This window comes from Ochotona curzoniae, unplaced genomic scaffold (assembly GCF_017591425.1).
Source record: "Ochotona curzoniae isolate NIBS_2020 unplaced genomic scaffold, NIBS_Ocur_1.0 scaffold_3890, whole genome shotgun sequence".
NCBI classification, from domain to species: Eukaryota; Metazoa; Chordata; class Mammalia; order Lagomorpha; family Ochotonidae; genus Ochotona; species Ochotona curzoniae.
The window spans coordinates 30,707,719-30,730,076 of NW_024467115.1; the positions used below are offsets into that span (position 1 = coordinate 30,707,719).

Consider the following 22,358-nt stretch of genomic DNA (forward strand, 5'->3'; position numbering starts at 1 on the left):
TGGCCCAGAGTCTTGGCAGTCTGCTGCAGCTCAGTTCTGACCCTTATGCTGCCCTGGGTAAGACCTTGAACATTGTGGGACTTTGGCATTTCTTTCTTTGCTAATTGGGGTATAGTAACAGTACCTACCTGACGGGATTTATATTAAGAATTTGAAGGGAGAGCATTCGAACTAATCCTTTCCAAGACCAGTTTTACTGATTCTTATTTTAATTTGTCACTGATCACCACTTCTGTTTCCTTCAACGTCTTGAATTTTAAAATCCTTTTAGTGTACTTCTTTAAATATCTCATGAGTAATGTGAAATATCTTAAATATCTTCTTTTTAAATATCTCATGAGTAATGTGAAATAATTGAGCAACAAAAGAAAGATGATTGCAATTTTTTGAAATATTTAATGACACTTTAAAGTAGTTATAGGAAACTGGAAAAACAGCTTCATTAATGTTATATTAGTTTTGTGTAGAATGCATAGGATATTAAGAGAAGATAAGATTAAAAATTCAATGGTTTAAAAGCAAAGAACTCATTAGATTTGATCATAAATGAATATTCAGATATGTTAATTCTTCTGAAGATGCAGTGGCCAACACACACAGCATAAGGAGCAATGGAAATCTCAAACTCTAAAGTAATTAGGAGTAGTTTTTCACAAGATCTAAAAGCATTTGGTTCATTTAGACAAGTCTTTTACTTTTATGGCCAGGACATGACTGCTCATGAAATTCACAAGTCTACCTCCTTTCCTTTGGCAAGACTTAACCTCTGTATCATGGCTTAGACAACCTCCCCCAGACCGGGCACCCTGTGGAAAGATTCACCATTTGCTACCTTCCTAGAGAATGCCTTGTGCATTACCGATCTCCCTTTCGTTCTCATTCTCATTGTTTACTGGCATAAACTGCCTTGAATTTGCTCTTCCTACAGTGGATAACTCAAATCCATGTCAAGTGCTATCAAGTGGAGGCTTTTCCTTTGGTCTTTGTAAATCCATTCAACAGTGTCCTGAGGATACTAGAGTTGGCTTAACCCAGAGATAGAATTCAAGTGGATGGCATTCCAACTTAATGATGAGCTTGCCAGGTTAAAGAGTTTGCTTTCTCAGTTTTTTCTAAAAAAAAATCAGAAGCCTGCTAAGGAAAGTGCTCAGCTTGAGTTTTTATAAAGAGGGCACAAAGTCACTTGTTTGGTTGTAAATATTATATAATCAGTAATACAATTTGTGTTTGCACTGCATATCCCATGTATGACATCTCTATTGTGCTGTTGAGTGTATTGCTCAACCATTCTGGAAAAATGACATCTCCTTGAACTTTATAACAATTCATTTTGCTTGTATGGCATGACAAGCTAAAACACTGCCACAAATAAATTACTTGGCTGCATGATCTAAGCCAGTTGATTTCTTTTCTCTTTCTGTTTTATGGACTAGTCATTTAGTACTTTTACTTTTTTTTCTTTATAATGAAAAAAAGATTAGACGAAGTGGAGTGAGCGTAAGGTAATACTATTATTCTGTGGTGCAGCTTTCCAAATAATTCTGGAAATGGTCTTATAAGAGATCATTCAATGAGTTTTTAATTTTATCTTGAGTTTCAATTCTCTGGGCCACCTCTGTACTCCACTATTCTGCATAAGTAAGAATTATGTATGTTGTTTTGAAACAGCTTTCAGTCAGTGGTTCTGATCTTCAACCTGGAGTAAATTAGAAATAGAGGTTCTATTGTTTTTATCTTCTTCCATTTTGTTTTGAACAGTTTTTTTTTAAAGCTGCTCTATGTGTTTAATATTTTTACTGTGATATATGTAATTGCTACTTACAAGTCAAGAAGTAAGCCTTTGCCTTTGAGTCATATCCTGGATTTTATCATTTATAGGTGGCTAAGTAAAATCTAAAATTTTCTAGTTTTGTTTTGCTTGTACATTTTGTAGGAACTTTTGTTCTTAAAATATAGTTCATTTGGGGTAAGCTAGAAAAATGCTTGTTATTGCTAATTTATTCTACCATATTTGATGATTTTATAGTCGACTCTCTTCTCACATGTCCAGTTGTACTTTATTGTTATTTACTTATTTATTTTTATTGAAAGGCGGCTATACAGAGAGGAGGAGAGACAGAGAGGAAGATCTTCCTTCCGATGATTCGCTCCCCAAGTGAGCGCAACCACTGGAGCTAAGCCAATCTGAAGCCAGGAGCCAGGAACTTCTTCCGAGTCTCTCACATAGGTACAGGGTCCCACAGCCTTGGGCCTTCCTCGACTGCTTTCCCAGGCCCCAAGCAGGGCTGCTGGGATTAGAATTGGCGATTATATGGGATCCCGGTGTGTTCAAGGCGAGGACTCTAACCAGTAGACCATCACGCTGAACCTGTACTTTATCATTGTAAATCCCAAAGCCATTGTCAGTTTTATCTTGTATTTAATAGTCTCCATAATTAGTTGTGACACTCAAATGGCTTCCTGGTTGAACTTACTGCACTAGATACTGATATGACTAAATTGGGAGATCCATTTCTAAATTCTTTCAAGAAAAGAACATTAGTGGTTTGTCACAAATACCTCTTTATATTTTTCATCTACCCCATTCTTGGAACTCTCCAGAGATCCAAAACACCATTTCCCATGACACTGACCTCATTCTTTGTTATTGACAATGACTGATACAAACTTTTCATTTAGTTATACTGTAAGATTAAATTCACTGTTTATATGCAGTGTTGATGTTTTCAGCCTTTAGGCTCAAAAAGGTAAAATTTAGTGAATCTTCTAGTGCCCAGCCCATTTGAGAGCACTGCTTGTGTTTCCTCTGTCTTCCTTTTTATCTCTAGTAGAGTCCTCTCCACGTGACCCAATTTCGTATATTCTCGCTATTCTAGTTACTCTAATTGGTACGTGTGTTCTCCAGTGAGTATAATACAGAAAGTCAATGAAAAATTGAATTAAGAAATAAGTTTATTCTGATGCAAAGCAGAATTGAATCCATGAATGTAGGGGTCATCAATGATTGAATGGAAATGCATATGATGACAAAGTGTGGCAAAGATTTCATATTTGGTTCTACTATTTTCCATGAGCTTTCTGACCTATCCTGGCATAGGAGACATCGAGCCATGAGCTGGATGCCATGTATATGATCTTTGAAGCGGAAAGTAGAGGGGATTTCCATCTTTCTAAATGATTCCTTTAGCAATCAGTTGAAGTATGAGATGATGACTATTCCAACACTATTTGGACCCGATTTACTTTTCAGTGTGCCTCAAATGATTAATTTTGTGTTAATAATAAGTAAAATTCAAAATATCTGGTTAACAAATCAACAAAACAAAGAAGCAACTCCTTCATTTCAGAACCTACATATGGAATCTGACTTTACAGAAAACAATCACTCATCTCTCTCAGTATTGATTTTCCAGGATTTACAGGATAATTGTGAGGACTAAATCAGCTATAATCTTCCATTTAAACTACATACAAAGTACGAAACATGTCTTTCTCAGTGCCTATTAGCGGTAATAGTTTCTGTAATCATTTATTAAAATCTAATAAAATGCTGCTTCTTACAGCTGAAAAAAAATACAGGAAGGGGAGGTGCCTTCTCTACTTCTGTGTAAGCTGTTGTGTACAGTGGATAAGGCCTCACCTCGAAGGTCTGCATCCCATTTGTGGATGTTGCTCTGAGTCAGAGCTCTGCTTCCAATCTCACCTGCCTGCTCTAGCGAAGCCTGAGGCTGCATTTCTCTACATCTCCACCAGCACTGGTTATTTTTTGTCTTTTTGATAATAGTCTAAAGTAAGGGGATCTCCCACTGGGTTTTGATTTGGAATTCCTTCATAATTAATGAAATGGAATGTTTTTCATCTGTCTGTGAGCCATGTGTGCATCTTATTCTGGAAAAAAGCCTGATTTCGAGTTATTGCACATTTTAAAATTGGATTTATAGTACTATTTGGAGTTGACTTGGTTCCTTCTATATTCCGGTTATTAATTTGTCAAAGATGTAAATTGCAAATACCATTCTGTAGGAGATCTCTTCACTCTGTTTATTGTTTTCCTGTGCAGATTTTTTTTTTATTATTCTGACATATTCCACTGGTATGTTTTTACTTTTGTTGCCTCTTTGTGTTCCTATTTAAAAAATCTATAATCATTCCAATGTCTTAGATCATTTTCTTTTTTGTTCCCACTAGTTAGTTCCATAGTTTTATACCATTCAATACAACCTCTGTTGAGCAAGGCAATATTTAATGAGAGAAAAAATAGATGCTAAGCAGAAAATAAACCTTAACAGCAGCTACAACTTATCTGACAGGGAAGTAGCCGTTAGTTCCTCTGTTTGCTAGATTCTCCCCAAGTATAAAGTCAAGCCTGAAGCAAATATAAAGGGAAAAAAAGTAGGACATATTATATTTATATTCAAATATGCACATCAACTGAATGTATCTGCTATCCAGAAGAATGCTATGAAGTGTAGGTGTACAAGAAACTGTGAAACAGGACACAGAAGGATAGAAGGATGCAGAGCAAGAGAATGGATGAATGACAGAGTTAGGGAGAATGAATCATATCTGCTGGTTCACTCCAGAAATGTCAGCACCTTGAAGCATTGCATGGCTGTTGCAGTAGGTGGAATCAGGCTTTCCTTATGCCTTTTGGTCAGGGCACTGGCCTGTGGTCATTGCTGTTCTGGAAGCACTGGATGGCGTCCTACATTCAGTAGCACTCCCAGACTTCTTTCATGTGTAGTCACTGTTTCAGCACAAGAGGATAAGCCAAAGCCAATCTTTCCTAAACCTGCAGTTAGTATGTTCTTTGTATTGGACTTGAGGAATGCCTGCCAAGAGTAGGCATACCCCACCAGCCTCCACCCTAGGCTGGCATGGATCCAGAAGATTTGCCTGTGGTCAGCAACATGTGATGAGGCCTTGCCTGATTCTGTCTGACACTGTAGAGTCTAGTCCCAGGATCTTAACCAATTCTTGTACCTATCACCACCACAACCACCACCCTCCACCACCCTCATTCTTTTCCATAACAGAAAATGACTCTCCTTGTTGTGTTCCCTGGGCTTGGGAGTGAGATGAGATCTGGTGACTTTGTAGATGTAGCAATACCAAATCATACCCAGACTCGGAGCTCACTAAGACAGGCGTTTCACCAAAATCCATATTGCTGTGATGTACAGGTTGTTGTAGTCTAGTGATACCTGGAATTATTGCTCCCAGGTAGAGCTGATGCCGGTGGCTAGAATCTGTCTCATCTGGGTTTATTTCTGTCCCTGCAAAGGATGGAGGTTCTGTTGTGGTGTCCTGGTCTGGGGACTAGGATCCACTGTGTTTTGCTTAGTTGTTGAGTTTCTTTCTTTCTTCTTTTTTTTTAAGATTTATTTATTTTTATTGCAAAGTCAGATATACAGTGAGGAGAAGAGACAGAGAGGAAGATCTTGGATCCAATGACTCACTCCCCAAGTAACCTCAATGGCTGGAGCTGCGCTGATCTGAAGCCATGAGCCAAGAACTTCCTCCAGGTGTCCCACATGGGTACAGGGTCCCAAGGCTTTGGGTCGTCCTCAACTGCTTTCCCAGAACACAAGCAGCAATCTGAATGGGAAGTGGGGCTGCTGGGATTAGAACTGACTCCCATATGGAATCCTGGACATTCAAAATGAGAACTTTAGCTTCTGACCTGCCGTGCTGGGCCCTAGTGTTGAGTTTCTACGTAGGGAACCCAGTCCTGCATTCCAAGGCATGATGTTCTAATCATTTCCTCCTACAGTGGACTCTGCTCTCTTCTGTGCTTCTTAAGATTGGGAAAAGAAGATTGGCTGTGTCAGTTAAGCTGGATTCAGGTGCTCTATTCTCAGGCACTGACTTAGCAGCAGGAGCTGTGCGTCTCTTCTAGTCCTTGGTTTTACCGTGTTGGATTTGGCATGAGTTACAAGACTAAGGGTGGATTTTGTTTACTTTCCCTCCCCCAGGCAGTCTTGCGTCTCCATTTTGCCCTGCTAGGGGCTGGCACCTGGATGACCTGAACAACTCTTTCGTTGTTGTTGGGCGCACTGACAATTTCCTGCCCTGTGATTGGCCCTTTGCCCTGATTGGTGTGCCTTGGTGATCTGATTGGACAAGTTTGACAGATAAGCGGGGGGCTTGGCGGGGGAGGGGCTGGAGCGTAATGGAATTAACGGTCATAACGGTTTTTAACGGAAGATCTGAATAAAGCACCTTGGAGACTCTCAAGTGTTGGGTGATTTCTTCCGGGACGGGAGGACCACCAATACCTTGTGTTACCTGGTTTTTGTGTTACCTGGTTCGCTCATCTGCTTACTTAGTTCTCAAGCATGTTGTCCTCTGGTTACTTGTTGCAGACATTTCTGTTGGGAGGTGATCACTGTGTATACACACACCTGGTGTGTCCCTGATTACTGAAAAAGGTCCTTTTGCTTTATGATTGAAAGACTATTTATTTACAAACGTAGCCTTTGATGTTTCCTGTTTGTCAAGAATGACTGTTACAGTTCTAGTTTTATGACATTTGTTTTACACACACACGCATTTGATATGTCAAAGCCAGTTTCTACTCTACTGGTTTACAAAAGCTGTCTTGAAATTATTAGATTTCAGTATTTCTATCAGCTATATGACATCAGAGAAGTGTTGTGAAGTTTTTTATGATGGTAATATTTATATCACGAGACTGGCAAACTCTACAATTCCAATTGCTGTTGTTTTTCTATTGGAGAACCAGTTGTTATGACCTAAGTATGTATTTGAATAAAATGAAGAGAAATATATTTGAGATTGGACTTTGCGTGGAATTTTCCATGAGAAAAAAAATTAATTTTTTCACCCATACTTTCAGGTATTCGGAAAGACAGAAGAGGAGGAAGAATGCTTAAACACAAGCGCCAAAGAGATGATGGGGATGGCAGGAATGACACAGGGCCCTCTGGAGACATGAGAGCTGCCAACCTCTGGCCAAGCCCTCTGTTGATTAAGCACACCAAGAAGAATAGCCCAGCCCTGTCCCTGACGGCTGATCAGATGGTCAGTGCCCTGATGGATGCTGAGCCCCCCATACTCTATTCTGAGTATGACCAGACCAGACCCTTCAGCGAGGCTTCAATCATGGGCCTGTTAACCAACCTGGCTGACAGAGAGCTGGTTCACATGATCAACTGGGCAAAAAGGGTTCCAGGTAAGAACACTAAACCTCACCTGTATTTTGAGCACCAGTATCCTTTCAAGAACTGGTTGTGATGGCATAGGAGAAATTGCAGCAGAAAAAGAAATAATGACTTGCTAGACAACTGGTTTCAAGACTACATCAGAAATTGTTAACTTTCAGTATCCACATGCAATGTTTCTCTTATAAATCAGGAAACAATGTTTTATAATCAAAATAGAAATGGTTAAAATTATTACTTGGTATCTGTTTTCATCCCATCATATATGTCAAAATTATTTGGGTTAGACCCTAACTGATGAATATATTTACTATCAAATGATCACAATGTTAGAAGAGTTTAACATTAAATGAGCCATAAACCATTTTTTTGTAATATTATTGAGAACTGTTATTTCAAACACTTCAATAATTAGCATTCTACCTTTAAAATCTTTTCTCTGGACTGAAGTGATAATGGTAGGTTTATATACTGTGCCAATTATTCAGCTAAACTAGTCCATGCTTAGTAGTTTCTCAGAAAGGGAAATAAAATAGAAAATAGAAAAATCAATTAGATCTTATCCTTGGGAAGAGCCTTTAAAAAGATACAATGGCTCAAGTGACGCTGTAGTCCTTGCATTGATTTTTTCAGAAGTGGTGTTTTTGTAAGACTTGACTGCTGCTCTTGTTGATGCTGGAGAATAATTCTGGTTATTATGAAAACACGAGTAGAAAGTGACCTTCTCCATTCGCTGATATACCCAGTTCGGGAATTAACAAGGATGAACTCAGGCAGGAGGAACTTAATTCTCTTTCTTGACCCATAGGGCAAATGGATGATGGGTTTAGATTTGTTCATTTGATTCCTTTTATAGATTAAGCTAATTATTATCTAATCAAAGATTATTTTGAAAAATAAATGGAAAAATGTGGAATATTGTACTTCAAGGACCACTGATATGATATAGGTCATGTGTCTGGCCTCAGATATTCTTAACTATATTTTTTTATATACCAGGATTTCAAAATGTGGTGCCTCACATGAGAAGGCACCGATGCCAAGACTCGTTTGTTAAAGGGTTTCTGTATAAATGAACTGTGTCGCAAAGACTGGGTCCTTTGAAAACATGGAAAGTAATAGGAAAATTTAGGTTTTCAAGAGTTCTTTCTTAAATGAAGCAGATACATTAAATGTGCATGTTGGAATCCAAATGCAAAATAACTGTGTTTTTTCCTTTATATTAGCTATAATCTTGTTTTTTTTCTTATAATTTTGGAGAAGAGAATAAAGCAGCAAAAGACCTATGCCCACTTCCGTGACAGCCGAGTTGTAGTTGTTACTAAGTTTTACTGTCTTGCTAGCATATATTTTTCCCTCGTTAAATCTTGGCTGGCAGAATACAGGGTCATATTTTCCATACTTATCAGTGGATTCCCATCCTGACATTTTTATAATTATCAAACTTTGAAGAGCATTTGAAGTGATTCAAAATTAAGTTAAACTGCATTACTGGTAGATGAAAGAATCCGTGACAATTATCTTATGAATTTAGGGGTTGAAAGGGAGACAAAAAACAGGGACAGAAAAAAATAATGCCCATGCATACCCCGTCCCATTGATAAACCCTGGACAAATTTGTGGTAATATGACAATGTCATTATGTTAATTTAAAAGACCTGAATGATTCCAAAATAATTGGAGCAGACTATATCTTGTTACTTGATAATTTTAAAAATATAAAAATCAAATTAAAAGGTATACATATACATTTTTAATGTGTATTTGTGTTACTGGGATGCAGTTTTGGTGTATTAAAAGCCTGCTTTCCTGACCAAGAAAATTAGAAAGAGCCATTGATTTAGAAAAGTTGAAATAAGAGATAATAAAAATGTCTTCAGGAAAACTGTTAAGACTGTTGGCTTCAGAAAAATTAACAAAGCTACAATTTAAACCTTTTATAGATTCAAACACCATTTGTCATATAAAAAAATAGCCCGAAAATCTGATGTCGACAGTGTTAACACTATGTGGTAAATGTGTGACTGTAATAACAACTTGTAAAGGAGGGCCTCAAACACATCATTAGCAAGAATAGCAAGGAACATGGTTCTAGAAGTCCCCGGAATTAGCTCTATGGTACCTGCTGAAAAGATGGGTAATTCTTAAGGTGACTATGAATAGAACTGAAATTGTGCATTAATTTAATTCTAAATGATGAATGTCAATTAATCAACACTTTTGGGCACTTAATAGTTCCAGAAATCTTTTTCACTAACAATATTGGCAGAATTTCAGATGTGGTGATTACAAGCTGAATTTTCCTTTCTGTCTTTCTCTCTCCCTCTCTCTCTTTTTTGTAATTGGTTTTAATTTTTAACACATTCGAAATGTTATTTTGCAATTTGCACATACATTTCCAAGAAGGTAGTGACAGTCCCATCCTCCCTCTCACACTTCCTCCTTTTCCTTTACTTGCTATCTTTTTGCTTTGGCTTTTTTAAAAAAAAAGATTTATTTATTTTTATTGCAAAGTCAGATATATAAAGTGGAGGAGAGACAGAGAGGAAGATCTTCCATCTGATGATTCACTCCCCAAGTGGCCGCAGTGATTGGTGCTGTGTGGATCCGAAGCCAGGAACCCAGAGATTCTTCCAGGTCTCCTACGTGGGTGCAGGATCCGAAAGCTTTGGGCCGTCCTTGACTGCTTTCCCAGGCCACAGGCAGGGAGCTGGATGGGAAGTGGGGCTGCTGGGATTAGAACCAGCGACCATATGAGAAACTTGTACATGCAAGGCCAAGGCAAGGACTTTAGCCACTAGGTCATCGCGCCGGGCCCTTTAAGCTTTGTTTTGTCAGCCAGATAAAATAGTTCAATTTACATCATAGTAAAAATTAATAATAGAATTTTCCTTTATCTTTAGGTTTTCACCACATGTCTTTTCTTGGTATTTCTTTTGACTAAGAATGGAGATGTGGAAAGTATAATACATCACACAATGTGATAGGCAGGCTCCGGTCTGTAAGGTCTGACCAAGATGACATCGAGGAATTATGTTTCCTTTTGTAATTTACAAATAACTGTGGCAACAAGAATGATCAAATGTACTTACCCAGCTCTGACAAGGGACTCTGTCGTAGTCTGTGCTGTCTGCTTGCTCTTTCTATCTCACTCGTTTTAGAAAAGGTTTTTCTCCTTATAGTTTAAATTAAAATTTGTGTTGAATAGCACTTTATAATCTGTATGTAGGTGGATATTTAGTTTCAAAGAGTCAAGTCATTAAAGCTTAATTTTATTACTATCCTGCGCGCTGTGTAGCTAGTGAGTAAATGTTAACTCACTTAACTGAAGGTCAAATACTGGGAAATTGCTGAAATCATTCCATCTTTAATTTCTGCATCGTTGAGTGGTAGATTCTTAACTTTGGTGTTATGAAATATGTTTTCTTAAGCAGGGGCTCAAAATATGTCACCCGTCACTTTGCAACTTTAAAAATTAAGCCTTTTTTCCAAACTCACTCTAATTTCACATAGTTCAAATGGCATTTCATTCGTCAAGTTTGCATTCTAGTTTTATATGCTAGCTGAAGATCTGGATAGATGTTGACTGGTAGCGAGAAGGACGCTGGCCTCCTGCAGGCTGCGCGCAGCCCTGGAGTCCCAGCGAGAGGGGTGTGAGGGAACGGCTGCAGGCGCTGGAAATGGGCTGCCTCTGTCTCGCTTCCAGTCCAAACCAGGCAGCCTCCCTCCTGCCCTTCTTATGCCATGCTCTTGTTGCTGCTTCCCCGAGCCCTGCTCCATGCTATTTTATCTTAGACTCTTTCTGCTCATTGTTGATCCAGGAACACAGGATCTGCATTTTCTGGACGTGCCTTCCCCCATTTCCAGGCTCAGAATTCTGGGATGTTCCTGATGTTGCGTGGTCGTCTCGGCTCTAGCAGCTGCAGCCTGCTATACTTCTGCCTTCCACAGGGATCCAGAAGTTGCTTTCCTGGCTACACTATCTCCATCTTTAAAGTTCACAATGGACCGAGCTTAGGAGGAGCTTGAATAAAGGAATAAATGGCTCACTGAATGGCAACTTTGGAAACTTGCTTTTCAAGGTCTCTGAGTCCTGTTAGAACTCACCTTTTGCCACAATTCAGAGCTATTTCATTCCTGCTTCTTAAGGCTGTAACGTTTACATTTTTTACCTCTCCTCAAAATCCACCTGTTGCTCTGACATCCCTGGCAGCTGTCCCAGGGAGACCCTGTTTCCAAACTTTTTTTTTTCTTTAATGAAGAACAGAGAGAGCCATGTGGAGGAAGCTGATGACAGGAGTGCCCGCTCTAACAGGCTTTTGTTGTCATCACCTAATGAGTCTCACTTAGTGAGGGGACTTGAAAACTTCCAGTGGGTGGGGCAAGAGGGCAGGGAGAGGGCATGATCCCTCCGTCTGGGATTTGGGAGAGTTTTCAAGGAAAACATTCTATTTTGGGAAGCTCCTGTGGATTCCAGGGACTTGGCCAGGCTTCCCAGTGCTGTGCTGCCTAAGTGTGATCAGGCCAGCAGACCCTGCTCCCTGACGGTCGACATGTTCTTGCCTGCTACAGGACAAAGATGACCGGGAAGGAGGGTTGCTCCTAGGAGAGGTGACAGATGCAAGTACTGAAAAGGCACCGTTTGACATTTAGGTTCTACAACCTGTCCTTCCCGAGAGCCTTGAGGCGTGTGGCATGAACGGTGGCACTCCTCTGACTGTCACTGCCCGGCAAGGCTCTTTTTTCATGTCAGCCTTGCCCAGCTTTGCATGGCTGCTCTGAAGCTCTGGGCAGAACCCAAGGCAAGCAGCTATTCATTTGATTTTCCTTTTGTCTGAAACTGTGAAGCCTCATCAGGGCTTCTTGGCTTGCATGCTTTTAAGCCTTTGAAAATTCTGTACTCATTTGGAGAGTATTTGAGCAGAATGGCCCACCTAAATCTCTTTGCCAGTCTGTACTCCAGGCTCTGTTCCAGGGAGCATGGGCTGGACTCAGAACCTGCGTGTTTGCCTTGAGCATTGTGACTAAGCGATGCTTCCTCCGCCCCGGTCAGTCATTTTTGTCAAATATTGGCTCACAGATATGACATACCCAAAAGGGACTTAGAATGGACAGTGTCAGGTTTTATTAACTTTTTGTGAGCTATGAAGTAATATTACTATGGAAGTCTTAGAGTTGATTGTGTCTCCTTGAAAAGATATGTTGGTGTCCTAATGTGCAGTACCTCGGGGGTCTTATTTGGAGGTAGGGTCTCTCTAGAGGTTCAAATTCAAGTTGAAGTCATCAATGCAGAGGCCGAATCCAGCGACTGGGGTTCTTACTGCACAGGACATTTCGACAAGGAGATAGATGTGCACATGGTAAAGGTTATGTGGTTGGAGTGGTACATCTCCAGATCCAGGAAGGCAAGGGCGTGTGGCTGGCATTCTAAGCTAAATGAGGCAGAAGTGACCTTTCCCCAGGACCTGGAGAGATCACACCCTGTGCTAGCACATTGAATGTGGAGCAACTTGAAGGAAGGCTTTCCGGCTCCAGGACTCCATTTCCGTTGTTTCAAAATGGCATCTTTTTTCTGCGTTGAATGTGTGCCATTAGAGAACGAGTAGAAAGTGTACTGAAGCTGATGGAGGAGGAATGTTTGGTTTTGTAGGTATGGTTAATCATTTACTCCTATGCATTTTCTGCTCTCCCTGCAAAAGAATGTCGTTAGCGTGTGTTCTGACTTTGAATTTGACTTGGCACTCCAGTAGTGCTATACATCCGCCTGGTCGCTCCCTTGTAAAAGATGCTAACCTACAGAAGAATGTTTTGTCTGGTACATTTGTGTCTTTGTTCTATTTGAATTCACTGTGGCATACAGCAGGAGGTATGACTCCAGGGTGGGTTTTACAATAGGAGCTGTCCAGATTTTATTTCCATTTGTTAAGCACGCTTCCATAAGTCTTTTTTTTTTTAAAGATTTATTTTTATTATTTTTTCATTGGAAAGGCGGATATACAGAGAGGAGAGACAGAGAGGAAGATCTTCCATCTGATGATTCACTCCCCAAGTGAGCGCAACGGGCCGATACTATGCCGGTCCAAAGCCAGGAGCCTCTTCTGGGTCTCCCACGTGGGTGCAGGTTCCCAAAATTTTGGGCCGTCCTCGACTGCTTTCCCAGGCCACAGGCAGGGAGCTGGAAGGGAAGCGGGGCTGCTGGGATTAGAACCGGCGCCCATATGGGATCCCGGGCGTGTAAGGCGAGGACCTTTAACCACTTGCGCCACCGTGCCGGGCCCACTTCCATAAGTCTTTTAGACTTCTTTCATTAGATGTTAACTGTTTTATAGTCTTCAAAGCAGTGTCAAAGATATGGTTAACTTTCCCCAAATCTGAAATTAAAAGAAGAAAATCATTTATTTATAGCAATCCATCTAATTAGTAAGCAACAAATATCTGCATGATCAGTGGTTCTGTTTGGTAACTGGGGTGATTTGGATGTGATTCGTTCCCCAGGATTACAGGAATTAGAGGCTCAGTTCCCTGTGTGGTGCGAACCTTTAAGAGGTGGGACCTGGTGGGAGGTCCTGCAGTCGCTAGGGACTCTGCTCTAGGAGCTGGGTTACCTTCAGGACTCTGCATGGGCCAGGAGAGCGAGTGAGCCTAGCCCCTGGCCCTCCCTCGGGCTTCCTGCCTGGATTGTTCTCTGCCTCAGCTCCTACCCTGGCAACTGACCTTAGGTCCTCACCAGCAGCCATGTGGACTGCTCTGCGCTTTTTTGGACTTTAAGCCTCCAAAACTGGGAGTTCCCCAAGTCTCTTTTCTTTGTCACGTATCTGGTTCGAGTGTTTCTAGCAACGCTCCATTCATCTTAGAAAGAAAAGACACAAGATCTAGAGACTTGAGATGTGAGACAACGCCAGGGCTGTGAGGTATCCACAGGTACTATTGTTTACTTTTCAAAGGAAATCAAACTGTTCCCCTTGGAGAAAAAAAGAAGGATGTGCGAGGTTTTCCTTGTCTCTTTTCCCTTCTGTTCTCGGTGACCCGCAGATGCGCCTGCGCGTGACTCAGCGTGCAGCTGAAGCTTTCAGCCAAATGGAAGCATTAGTGCATTCAGAGCTGCAGCCATCAACATTTAGGTTCATGAGTCACACAAGTCTAAGCATCTCACTGGTCAGTTCTTTCAGCCACAGACAACAATTTAATGGCAATCTGTGCCAAACTAGTCATTATTCCCTTTCTCCAATTCACTAGCAAATCCGTTTGTTTCTCCTGGTCCATCTTTTCCAGGGTCTCCATCCTTCCTTACTCGGCTGTGAGACCATCTCTGGGCCTGGAGAGTCATTATCCTCTGTCAATCACTCTTCCTTGTCAACACCTCCGTGATTCTCCATTCCAATCTCACTAATCTGGGTCTGCTTTGGAATTTGTTTTTCAGGCTTCAAGTCTAAAATATCCTCCTAACTGATCTTTTTGGTTGCAGCCTCTTCTTTCAATTGATCCTCTTTGTTACTTCCTTCCCCAAACAGTTTCTATAAATCATCATGTCACAATGCCACCCTTCCTGTACAAATCCCCTGTGGCTGCTGTGGCAGGTTGGCTTAAGACAACAGTATGCTCTTGCAGAAATCAAAGGCTGCATGGACCGTGGCTTCCAGAGATTCCATGCCGCATCTTCCCAGTTTTGGTGGCTGCTTGGCATCGTTGGTATTGGTTGGCTTTTAGCTGCATCTCTCCGGTCCCTGCTGTAGTTAGTTGTCATCTGATATTCTCTCTTGTGCCTATGTCTTTGTTACCAAAGTACCTTCTTCTTAAAACAATGACGGATGTCCTAGATTTGGATCTTACCTTCAGCCAGAATGCTTTCATGTTAACTTGATGATCCCACCAAAGACCCAATTTCCAAATATAGTTGCACTCACAGTTTCTGGTTGAATATGATTTTTAGGGACCAAATATTCAGTTTCCAATTGGCATCAGGACCTTATTATCTAATTTATTGTTCTAACATAAATGATAGTAACATCCTTTGAAGCTTAATTGCAGAACCTCATGTGTTTCGACAAGCCTAACTAAGAAGAGTTAGTTGCGTCCTGTTTGCCAGCGTGTACTGCCTATGTCACACAATCTCTTTGCTTCATTCCTTGCTCTGTGCTTGTCTTCTTCACACGAGGTGTTTGTTTTGGTTTTGCCTGCCTTTTCTGTTCAAAGTTTATGCTTTTTTTTTTTTCCTAAAGGAGAACTTTAGATTCTGCTTCTTCTCTGAAATAAACTGCTTCAACACTATAACGTTGATTCGAGTTCACTCCACAGGACAACCAGTTCTTGGTCCCAAATATCTTGCCGGAAGTAGATTGCACAACTGAATAACTGGGGCTCAAAACACAGAAACAGCTGTGAAATATTTTCTTGTTTCCTTCATGGTGGATTTGTTGCTGGATAATTCATTTATCGTGTTAAATAAAACATTATAGCATGTCATTTTTTTGGAACAAGCTCCTGCAGTAGGCACCAACAAAAAAAATCAACATGGAGTCAGTCATCGTAAAAGTCAAAGTGAAACTAAATTCTTATCTGACCTTCCGGGAATCTAAGAGAGAAATAGCAGCCAAGATTCCCAAGCAGGCCCGTGTCAACTGGCATGAGAATGAGATTCCCTTTGCTTTAATTATTGCCTCCTCAATCCTTACAAAAAGTGACATGAAGTAATCCGAGATTAACCAATCAGCTATTTTTCTCTTGCTCAATCTCTTGCTCCTTCCTTACAAGGAAAGTAACCTTGGGATGACCAATCCACATTTTATTCTTTGTTTCTGTTCTTCAGTATCTCTCTGCTTATAAAACCAACCTTGCCTGTTCTGCAATTGGAACACTTATTCTATTATGTGGAATGAAATATTGCTCAATTCCATCATAGCAAAATAAAGCCAAATAAGACCTTTATGATAAATTGTTATAACTTTGGCTTTTGACAACACTGTAACTGATTATTTTTTTTTCGAAATAGAAAGATGAATAGATTTTGTTGACTGGGTTTCTAATTTTGTCTAAAAGATTTTGTCAAAGGAAAAGTATTTCTGTGACATGGCTTTAATTTGCTTAATCCGTGAACTTGTTCTCTAAAAGTTGTGTATATGCACAATGAATGTGTATTCAATGAATCATGTTTTAATGTAGGAAAGGTGTCTTTCATTTAAATGAGACAGACCTACACAGATAATCCTATGAAATGTGCATTATTTGACAAACAAATCTTTTTATTGAAAAATAAGTTTTCACCAGGTTTCATGTAAGTTGAATATAGTGCATATGTTAGACCTTTGTTCCTAGGATGGTTTTGATTTTTCACAACTTCTTAATGTTAAATGCAGGTGACTATGTTGAATGGTTCTGTCATGCTGGACTGTATCTAGATCCTTGGAATCCATTTATCCCCAACAGTGGTATTCTTAGAATTTTTTGTGCCCCAGGCATCCATATAATCCATTCATGTTAGATGCTAATTTTCTTTAGGGTGAAAGGTCAGAAAGCTGAAAAGGGGGTAGAAATTCAGTATCAGCCTCAATCAGATCTAAGTCGGTGGAGCCATCAGAAGCAGTGAAAACACTGGTAGGAATCTGTTGGTTAACAGTGAATTCGTCCATTTCCCATGCAATTTTCTATAGAACTAACAGCTGTCTAGAGAAACATCACTACACAAATTTGAAGTTTGATTGCCACCGACCTCTGTGCTTTCCCGTCTTTTACCAGAACCAAAGGTCTACAGTAAGTAGACTTTCACGCTAGTCTATAAAATGGACTAGAATCTAATCTGTTTACTTTTGGCACAATTATTATTTCTCTCCCCTCATCTCACTCCTAGCCTCCAAATACTCTTGCTAAGTATTTTCTTGCTAGTTCAGAAATAAATCTGCTTTCTCAGGCAGGTGCTTAACCTTGAAACAGATTGAACAGTGTTAATACTAGACTAGATGTAATATGTGTTTCTTTTCTCTAACTCAAATAACAATCTTTTCAAACCAAGAAATGCATTGCTCAGAGCAGACAGTGTTAATTGTTGTTGTAAAGGGATTCGTAACTGAGAGGTACTTGTTTAAGGGAAGCAGGTGCCCATTCTACTTGCTGGTATTTTGCATGGAGGACGAGGTACTAGAAAACACAGGGGGGAAGTCCTGTTATTGCTTAAGGTGTTTGAACATTAAGTAGGGAGCATGGGCTTGGGTTGTTCATGTTTGCTTTCGCCTGAGTCACCACAAATTGCCCAGTAGATATTCAGTTCATCTTCAAAAGGGTAAGTGATGAATTTCCTTCTGCCCAGTTGGGAGCCCCTTCCTGGGGAACCTTAGGATTTCAGTTCTGCTTCCTTGGTTACCAAGCTGTCCCATGAAGTTTGAGCCACCCTGAAAGGCTGTTTCCCCTTTGTACGTAGAGTGTTGCAGTTTTAAAAGTCTAGGTTCTCTTCAAATGTTCTTGAGACTGATTCACTATGGTTTAGTTTAGAGAACAAGTGGCCTTGACATTCAGATTAGAATTTATTGCTTAGTTGTATCTATGGGAGTCCCTAATGCAGTCATAGGGAAGTGTGGTTGCTAAATGAAGGGGGGTTTAATAAAGTCGTGCCAGTGTCCTCCTGAGGAAATCCAAGCTTCTTTTTCTAGTGTTTCAGTTACTCGTTATCTGATAGTTTCTTAAACAAAAAAAAAAAATCTAATAAAATGGGGGGCAGTCCTCTCTGTGGAGGAAATTAAAATGTCTGTTCCTGAAATCGTGCGTCACATTGTAACATTTGATTCTTTTTACATGGTCAAAGTACTTGCCTAAATTAGCTTAGGCCATCGGAGACGAACTGATAAAAGCTTTGGATTTAAGAATCAGCCAAAGCTTTTCCTATGAAAGAGTATTTGTCAAATGCACACATTCAGGCTTTATCTGCAGTATTTTTCTTCTCATATCAATAAGGCAAACATGAAAGATCATCAAACTTGATTCCTTTTATTGTTGGCAATTCAGAGATATGAGTTCAAAAATATATTGTCCATGGGCCTGGCATGGTAGCCTAGCAGCTAAAGTCCTCACCTTGCATGTACTGGGATCTCATATGGGCTTGAGTTCTAATCCCGGCAGCCCTGCTTCCCATCCAGCTCCCTGCCTGTGACTTGGGAAAGCAGTCAAGGACAGACCAAAGCCTAGGGACCCTGTACCACATGGAAGACCTGGAGGAGGATCCTGGCTCCTGGCTTCGAACTGATGCAGCTCTGGCTGTTGTGGTCACTTGGGGAGTGAATCAGTGCACAGAAGACCTTCCTCTCTGTTTCTCCTCCTTTCTGTATATCTGACTTCCCAGTGAAAAATAAATAAATCTTTGAAAAATATGTATTGTCCTTTCCCAGATAGATTTTGATTTCCCAAAGATGTGATCCAGAACAGTGCTGCCCTGACTTTGATTTTGTGGAACTGAAGGGCTCTGCGGAGATGGGTCATCAAGGACTTAAATATTTCAAAATTAATGTACAAATATATAGTCCAATGGAATCAGTGTGTCTGCTAGTACTTAATATTTGCATATGAAATATATAATTCCAACCTTATGAAATTAGAGTCGACTATTTAAATACAGTCTTTAAGCTGTCCACACTAGTTCTGGAATAAAATCTGACTTTTTTTGAATATGACAAGTTGAATGGACAGTTGTCATAAATATTTCATCAGTGTAAAAACGAATCACAGGGCCAATGTTGTGACGTAGTCAGTCAGTCTACGCTCTCCTGCATTGTCTGCGTCCCGTATGTGTTCCCGTTCGTGTCCTGGCTGCTCCACAGCTAGTTCGCCTCCCGGTAAATGACCCGTGAGAAGAAGCGGAAAATGGCCCACGTGTTTGGTCCCATTCTATTCATGTGGGAGACCTGGAAGAGGCACTCCCCTGGCTTCAGCTTTGCCCAGTAATAAATAATAATTTTTAAAAATTAATCAGAACTGAATGATATGAATTCATAACACAGAAGGGCTTATTGGGAAAAAGGTTACCACCTCTGAGTGTCTGTTAAGTCCCCAGTCTCCCTGTGAGGTAGATATTACTGTGGTCACTTTATGGATAAAGAAGTAGAGGGCACCTTTGCCAAGAAGCTTTCCCAAATGTGTTATCGTGGAAAGACTTGCAGAGCCCCAAACAGCCTACTTCCTGTGTGCCCGGAAGTCCATCCTGTGAGCATCTGCATTTTGTGACTCAAAGCCAAGTTTCAATATTGCAGTCAGTCACCATCAGGATTGTACTGCTCTGTCAACAACTCTGGCCCAACTTCTGACTGCTGGAATTCTGTATGCATGTGATTGCACTGTATGCGTAGCTTTAAAATGTGAGTTGAAGACCGAAAGGCACTCACTTATATTTGAGAATTATTGTTATTCTTCATAAAGCAATTTCTTTTCCTACGTGAGAGGATGTTTTCTGAGCATAATGGCAGACATTATTATTAACATCCCCTGCTTGTCTTCAGGAAATGCCAGTTTCCCACCTGCGTGAATCCAGCTCCGTGCTGGTGATCAGACAGCGGGCTCTGTCACCTCATGTTTTTGCATCACTCATACTTTTGCCCTATATTTGAATTTTTACGTATTTATTTATTTACCTATCAATTTACTTATTATATTCTAAAGATTTATTTATTTTTATTGGAAAGGCAGATATACATGGAGGAAGAGAGACAGAGAGGAAGATCTTCTGATGGATGGTTCATTCGCCAAGTGGCCGCAACAACTGGAGCTAAACCGACCCAAGCCATGCCCAGGCACAGGGTCCCAAGGCTCTGGACTGTCCTCGACTGCTTTCCCAGGCCACAGACAAGGAGCTGGATGGGAAGCAGGACCATTGAGATTAGAACGAGCGACCATATGGTATCCTGGCATCTGCAAGGCGAGGACTTTAGCCACTAGGCTACCATGCTAGGCCCCTCTATTTGAGTTTAAGTTGTGCCCTACCTCAACTATTTTGAGTGTGTGTGTGTGTGTGTTAGGACACTCCATGTATCTGCTTGGGGACTGGCAGGAGAATAGAATGGGTGCGGGGGGGGGGGTTATACTAATAAGTAGGTCACCTTTAGCAGGAAATGTCCTCTCTTCAGCCCTTGCCTTCTCGGTTACAGGGCTGTGCTGAGTTCTCCCGTCTTTGTTTGGATGATCCCATTAATCAGGCTCGGGGAAAGGCTGCTCAGTCACCTGTGCAAGCCCGAGCTCTTACATTGTTGGAAACTACTGGTGCAGCACACGCCTTTCTCTGCTGTGAACAAATGCAAATGATTATTTTCTCATGAGTCAGTCTTTCTTCCCACCTCTCTCTTTTCTTTCTTCCTACGTCTCCTTTCTCACTTGCTTCCTTCCGCTCTTTAGCTTTTTTTCTTTTCTTTCTCTTTTTTAATTTTTATGAATAGGCACTCCACCCCCTTGTCTCATCCCCTAAACTCATCCTTTCCTATGTCTGCATTGCAGCCTGTCAGGCCTGAAGGGTAGAGCTGAGTGCTTGGTGGCTTCCACCCAACCATTAGCTTTGTGAAGAGGTTGGTGAAGGTGGCGGCTGCCTGAGAAACAGGGGAAAAATGTCAAGTTTGTAAGCACAAGGGGGTTGGCATCAGGATGTGTCTCAGCCTTCCCCTATTTTTACCCCTTCCTGCATCAAGGAGAAAAATTGAACTGAATTGAATTTTATTTAATTTAGGGAGAACAGCTAAATACTAAGCAACATCATTTTGCCTGGTAGCTTGAACTTCAAAAGATTTCTTGACCAATCAAAAGTAACCTTCTCCCCCTTAAGACGATGGTTCCCTCCTCTAAAATTCCATGCATTTGGCTAAGATGTCTACTCGTCACATGACCACATGGATCAACATGTCTCGCCTGTGTGTGAACTATGTGTTCAACCAGCCAGTACCGCAAGGAGCCAGGAGAATGGACTTTGTATGAAGGCAGACACTTTTATCATTTCATTTTATTTTATTATTTTATTTCTAGTTCCTGGAACGATACATGTTACATATAAAGTGTATATACAATGGCAACATGACAGATTTTGTTTATGCATTACTGATGCCAGTGTTTTCTGGTTACTATGTAGTTTTTCAATCAACATTCCTAAAATGACATTAACTGATATATGTGTTAAGTGACGAGCGTTGGGGATGGATCCTTAGTTTTTGCTGTTGTTCACATGGAATCTCCGCCCTTGGAAAAATGGCCAAGCACTGCCTTAAGGAACCTGGAATGTGGCAAGAAATGGCAACGCCAGGTTTACTCGTTACTTTGTTCACTCAGCAACCTATTAAACTTGCCGTGGGACCAGTACTGTGTGAATGCTTGGGGTACAGCAAATTCTGCCTCCATCTAGCTAACATTCTACCAGGAAAGGCAGAGAACAAGACAATTAGATAAGTAAATCAGCTTTTTTTTTTTTTAATGACTGGGATTTTGGACAAAGGAAGACAGGACCAGCAGAGCTGGAGGGAGGTGCTGAAGAGGAGTGGTGGTGGTGGTCGGGAGCAGGATGAGAGCCCCCAGTTAGAGAAGACTCCTGGAGCTCATTGGAGCAAGCCTGAAGGAGGAAGCAATTATTGCTGTGGAGGAGAGAGTCACGCAGTGGGAGCAATATACCAACATAACTGCAGAGTTCCGATACAATGGGCAGGTCTGCAATATTCTAGGCACAGGAAGGAGACCCATGTTGCTGGCGCAGGAGAGCAGAGTGAGCCTGGGATGGGAGGACCATTCAGTCAGACAGCATTGGATGAGTGAGTGTGAATTCCTGTGGGGATTAAAATTTTCCTTTTTATTCTTAGGGAAGTGACGTTTTCTGGCAGGATTTTAGAATTCATAATATGCTTTACATTTTACAAGAGTTCATTCAGGGAGCTGGATTCAGAAGAGACCTAAGGGGGATCAGGGATTGGGGCAGGAGACTAATGCAGCCAAATAGTAAGGGTTGAGAAATGCTGGCAGCTCTGGCCAAGGTGGGGACAGCGATGCTGGGAGGGCTTGTATCCTGTATGTATCTGAAGGTGGGGCTGTTGGTTCTTGGGGAATCGGTGCACGTGGGGATGGAAGAGTCAGGTTGAGGAGAGCTAGGAGGTGGACGCACCGACCGCTGACATGGACGCATCTGTGGCTGAGACTGTGACTAATGCCACGTGCTCTTCCTGAGCTGCTGCT

At 41.0% G+C, this 22,358-nt stretch overlaps 1 protein-coding gene across 3 annotated transcripts in view; it reads left to right on the plus strand.

Annotated features, from left to right (window-relative positions):
- Positions 1 to 22,358, plus strand: part of ESR1 (estrogen receptor 1) — a 230,185-nt gene that overhangs the window by 113,226 nt on the left and 94,601 nt on the right. For all 3 annotated transcript variants that reach the window (XM_040965414.1, XM_040965415.1, XM_040965416.1), the window contains one exon: positions 6,860 to 7,195. In XM_040965414.1, coding sequence (XP_040821348.1) covers positions 6,860 to 7,195 — 336 coding nt within the window. The remainder of the gene's footprint in view (positions 1 to 6,859; positions 7,196 to 22,358) is intronic.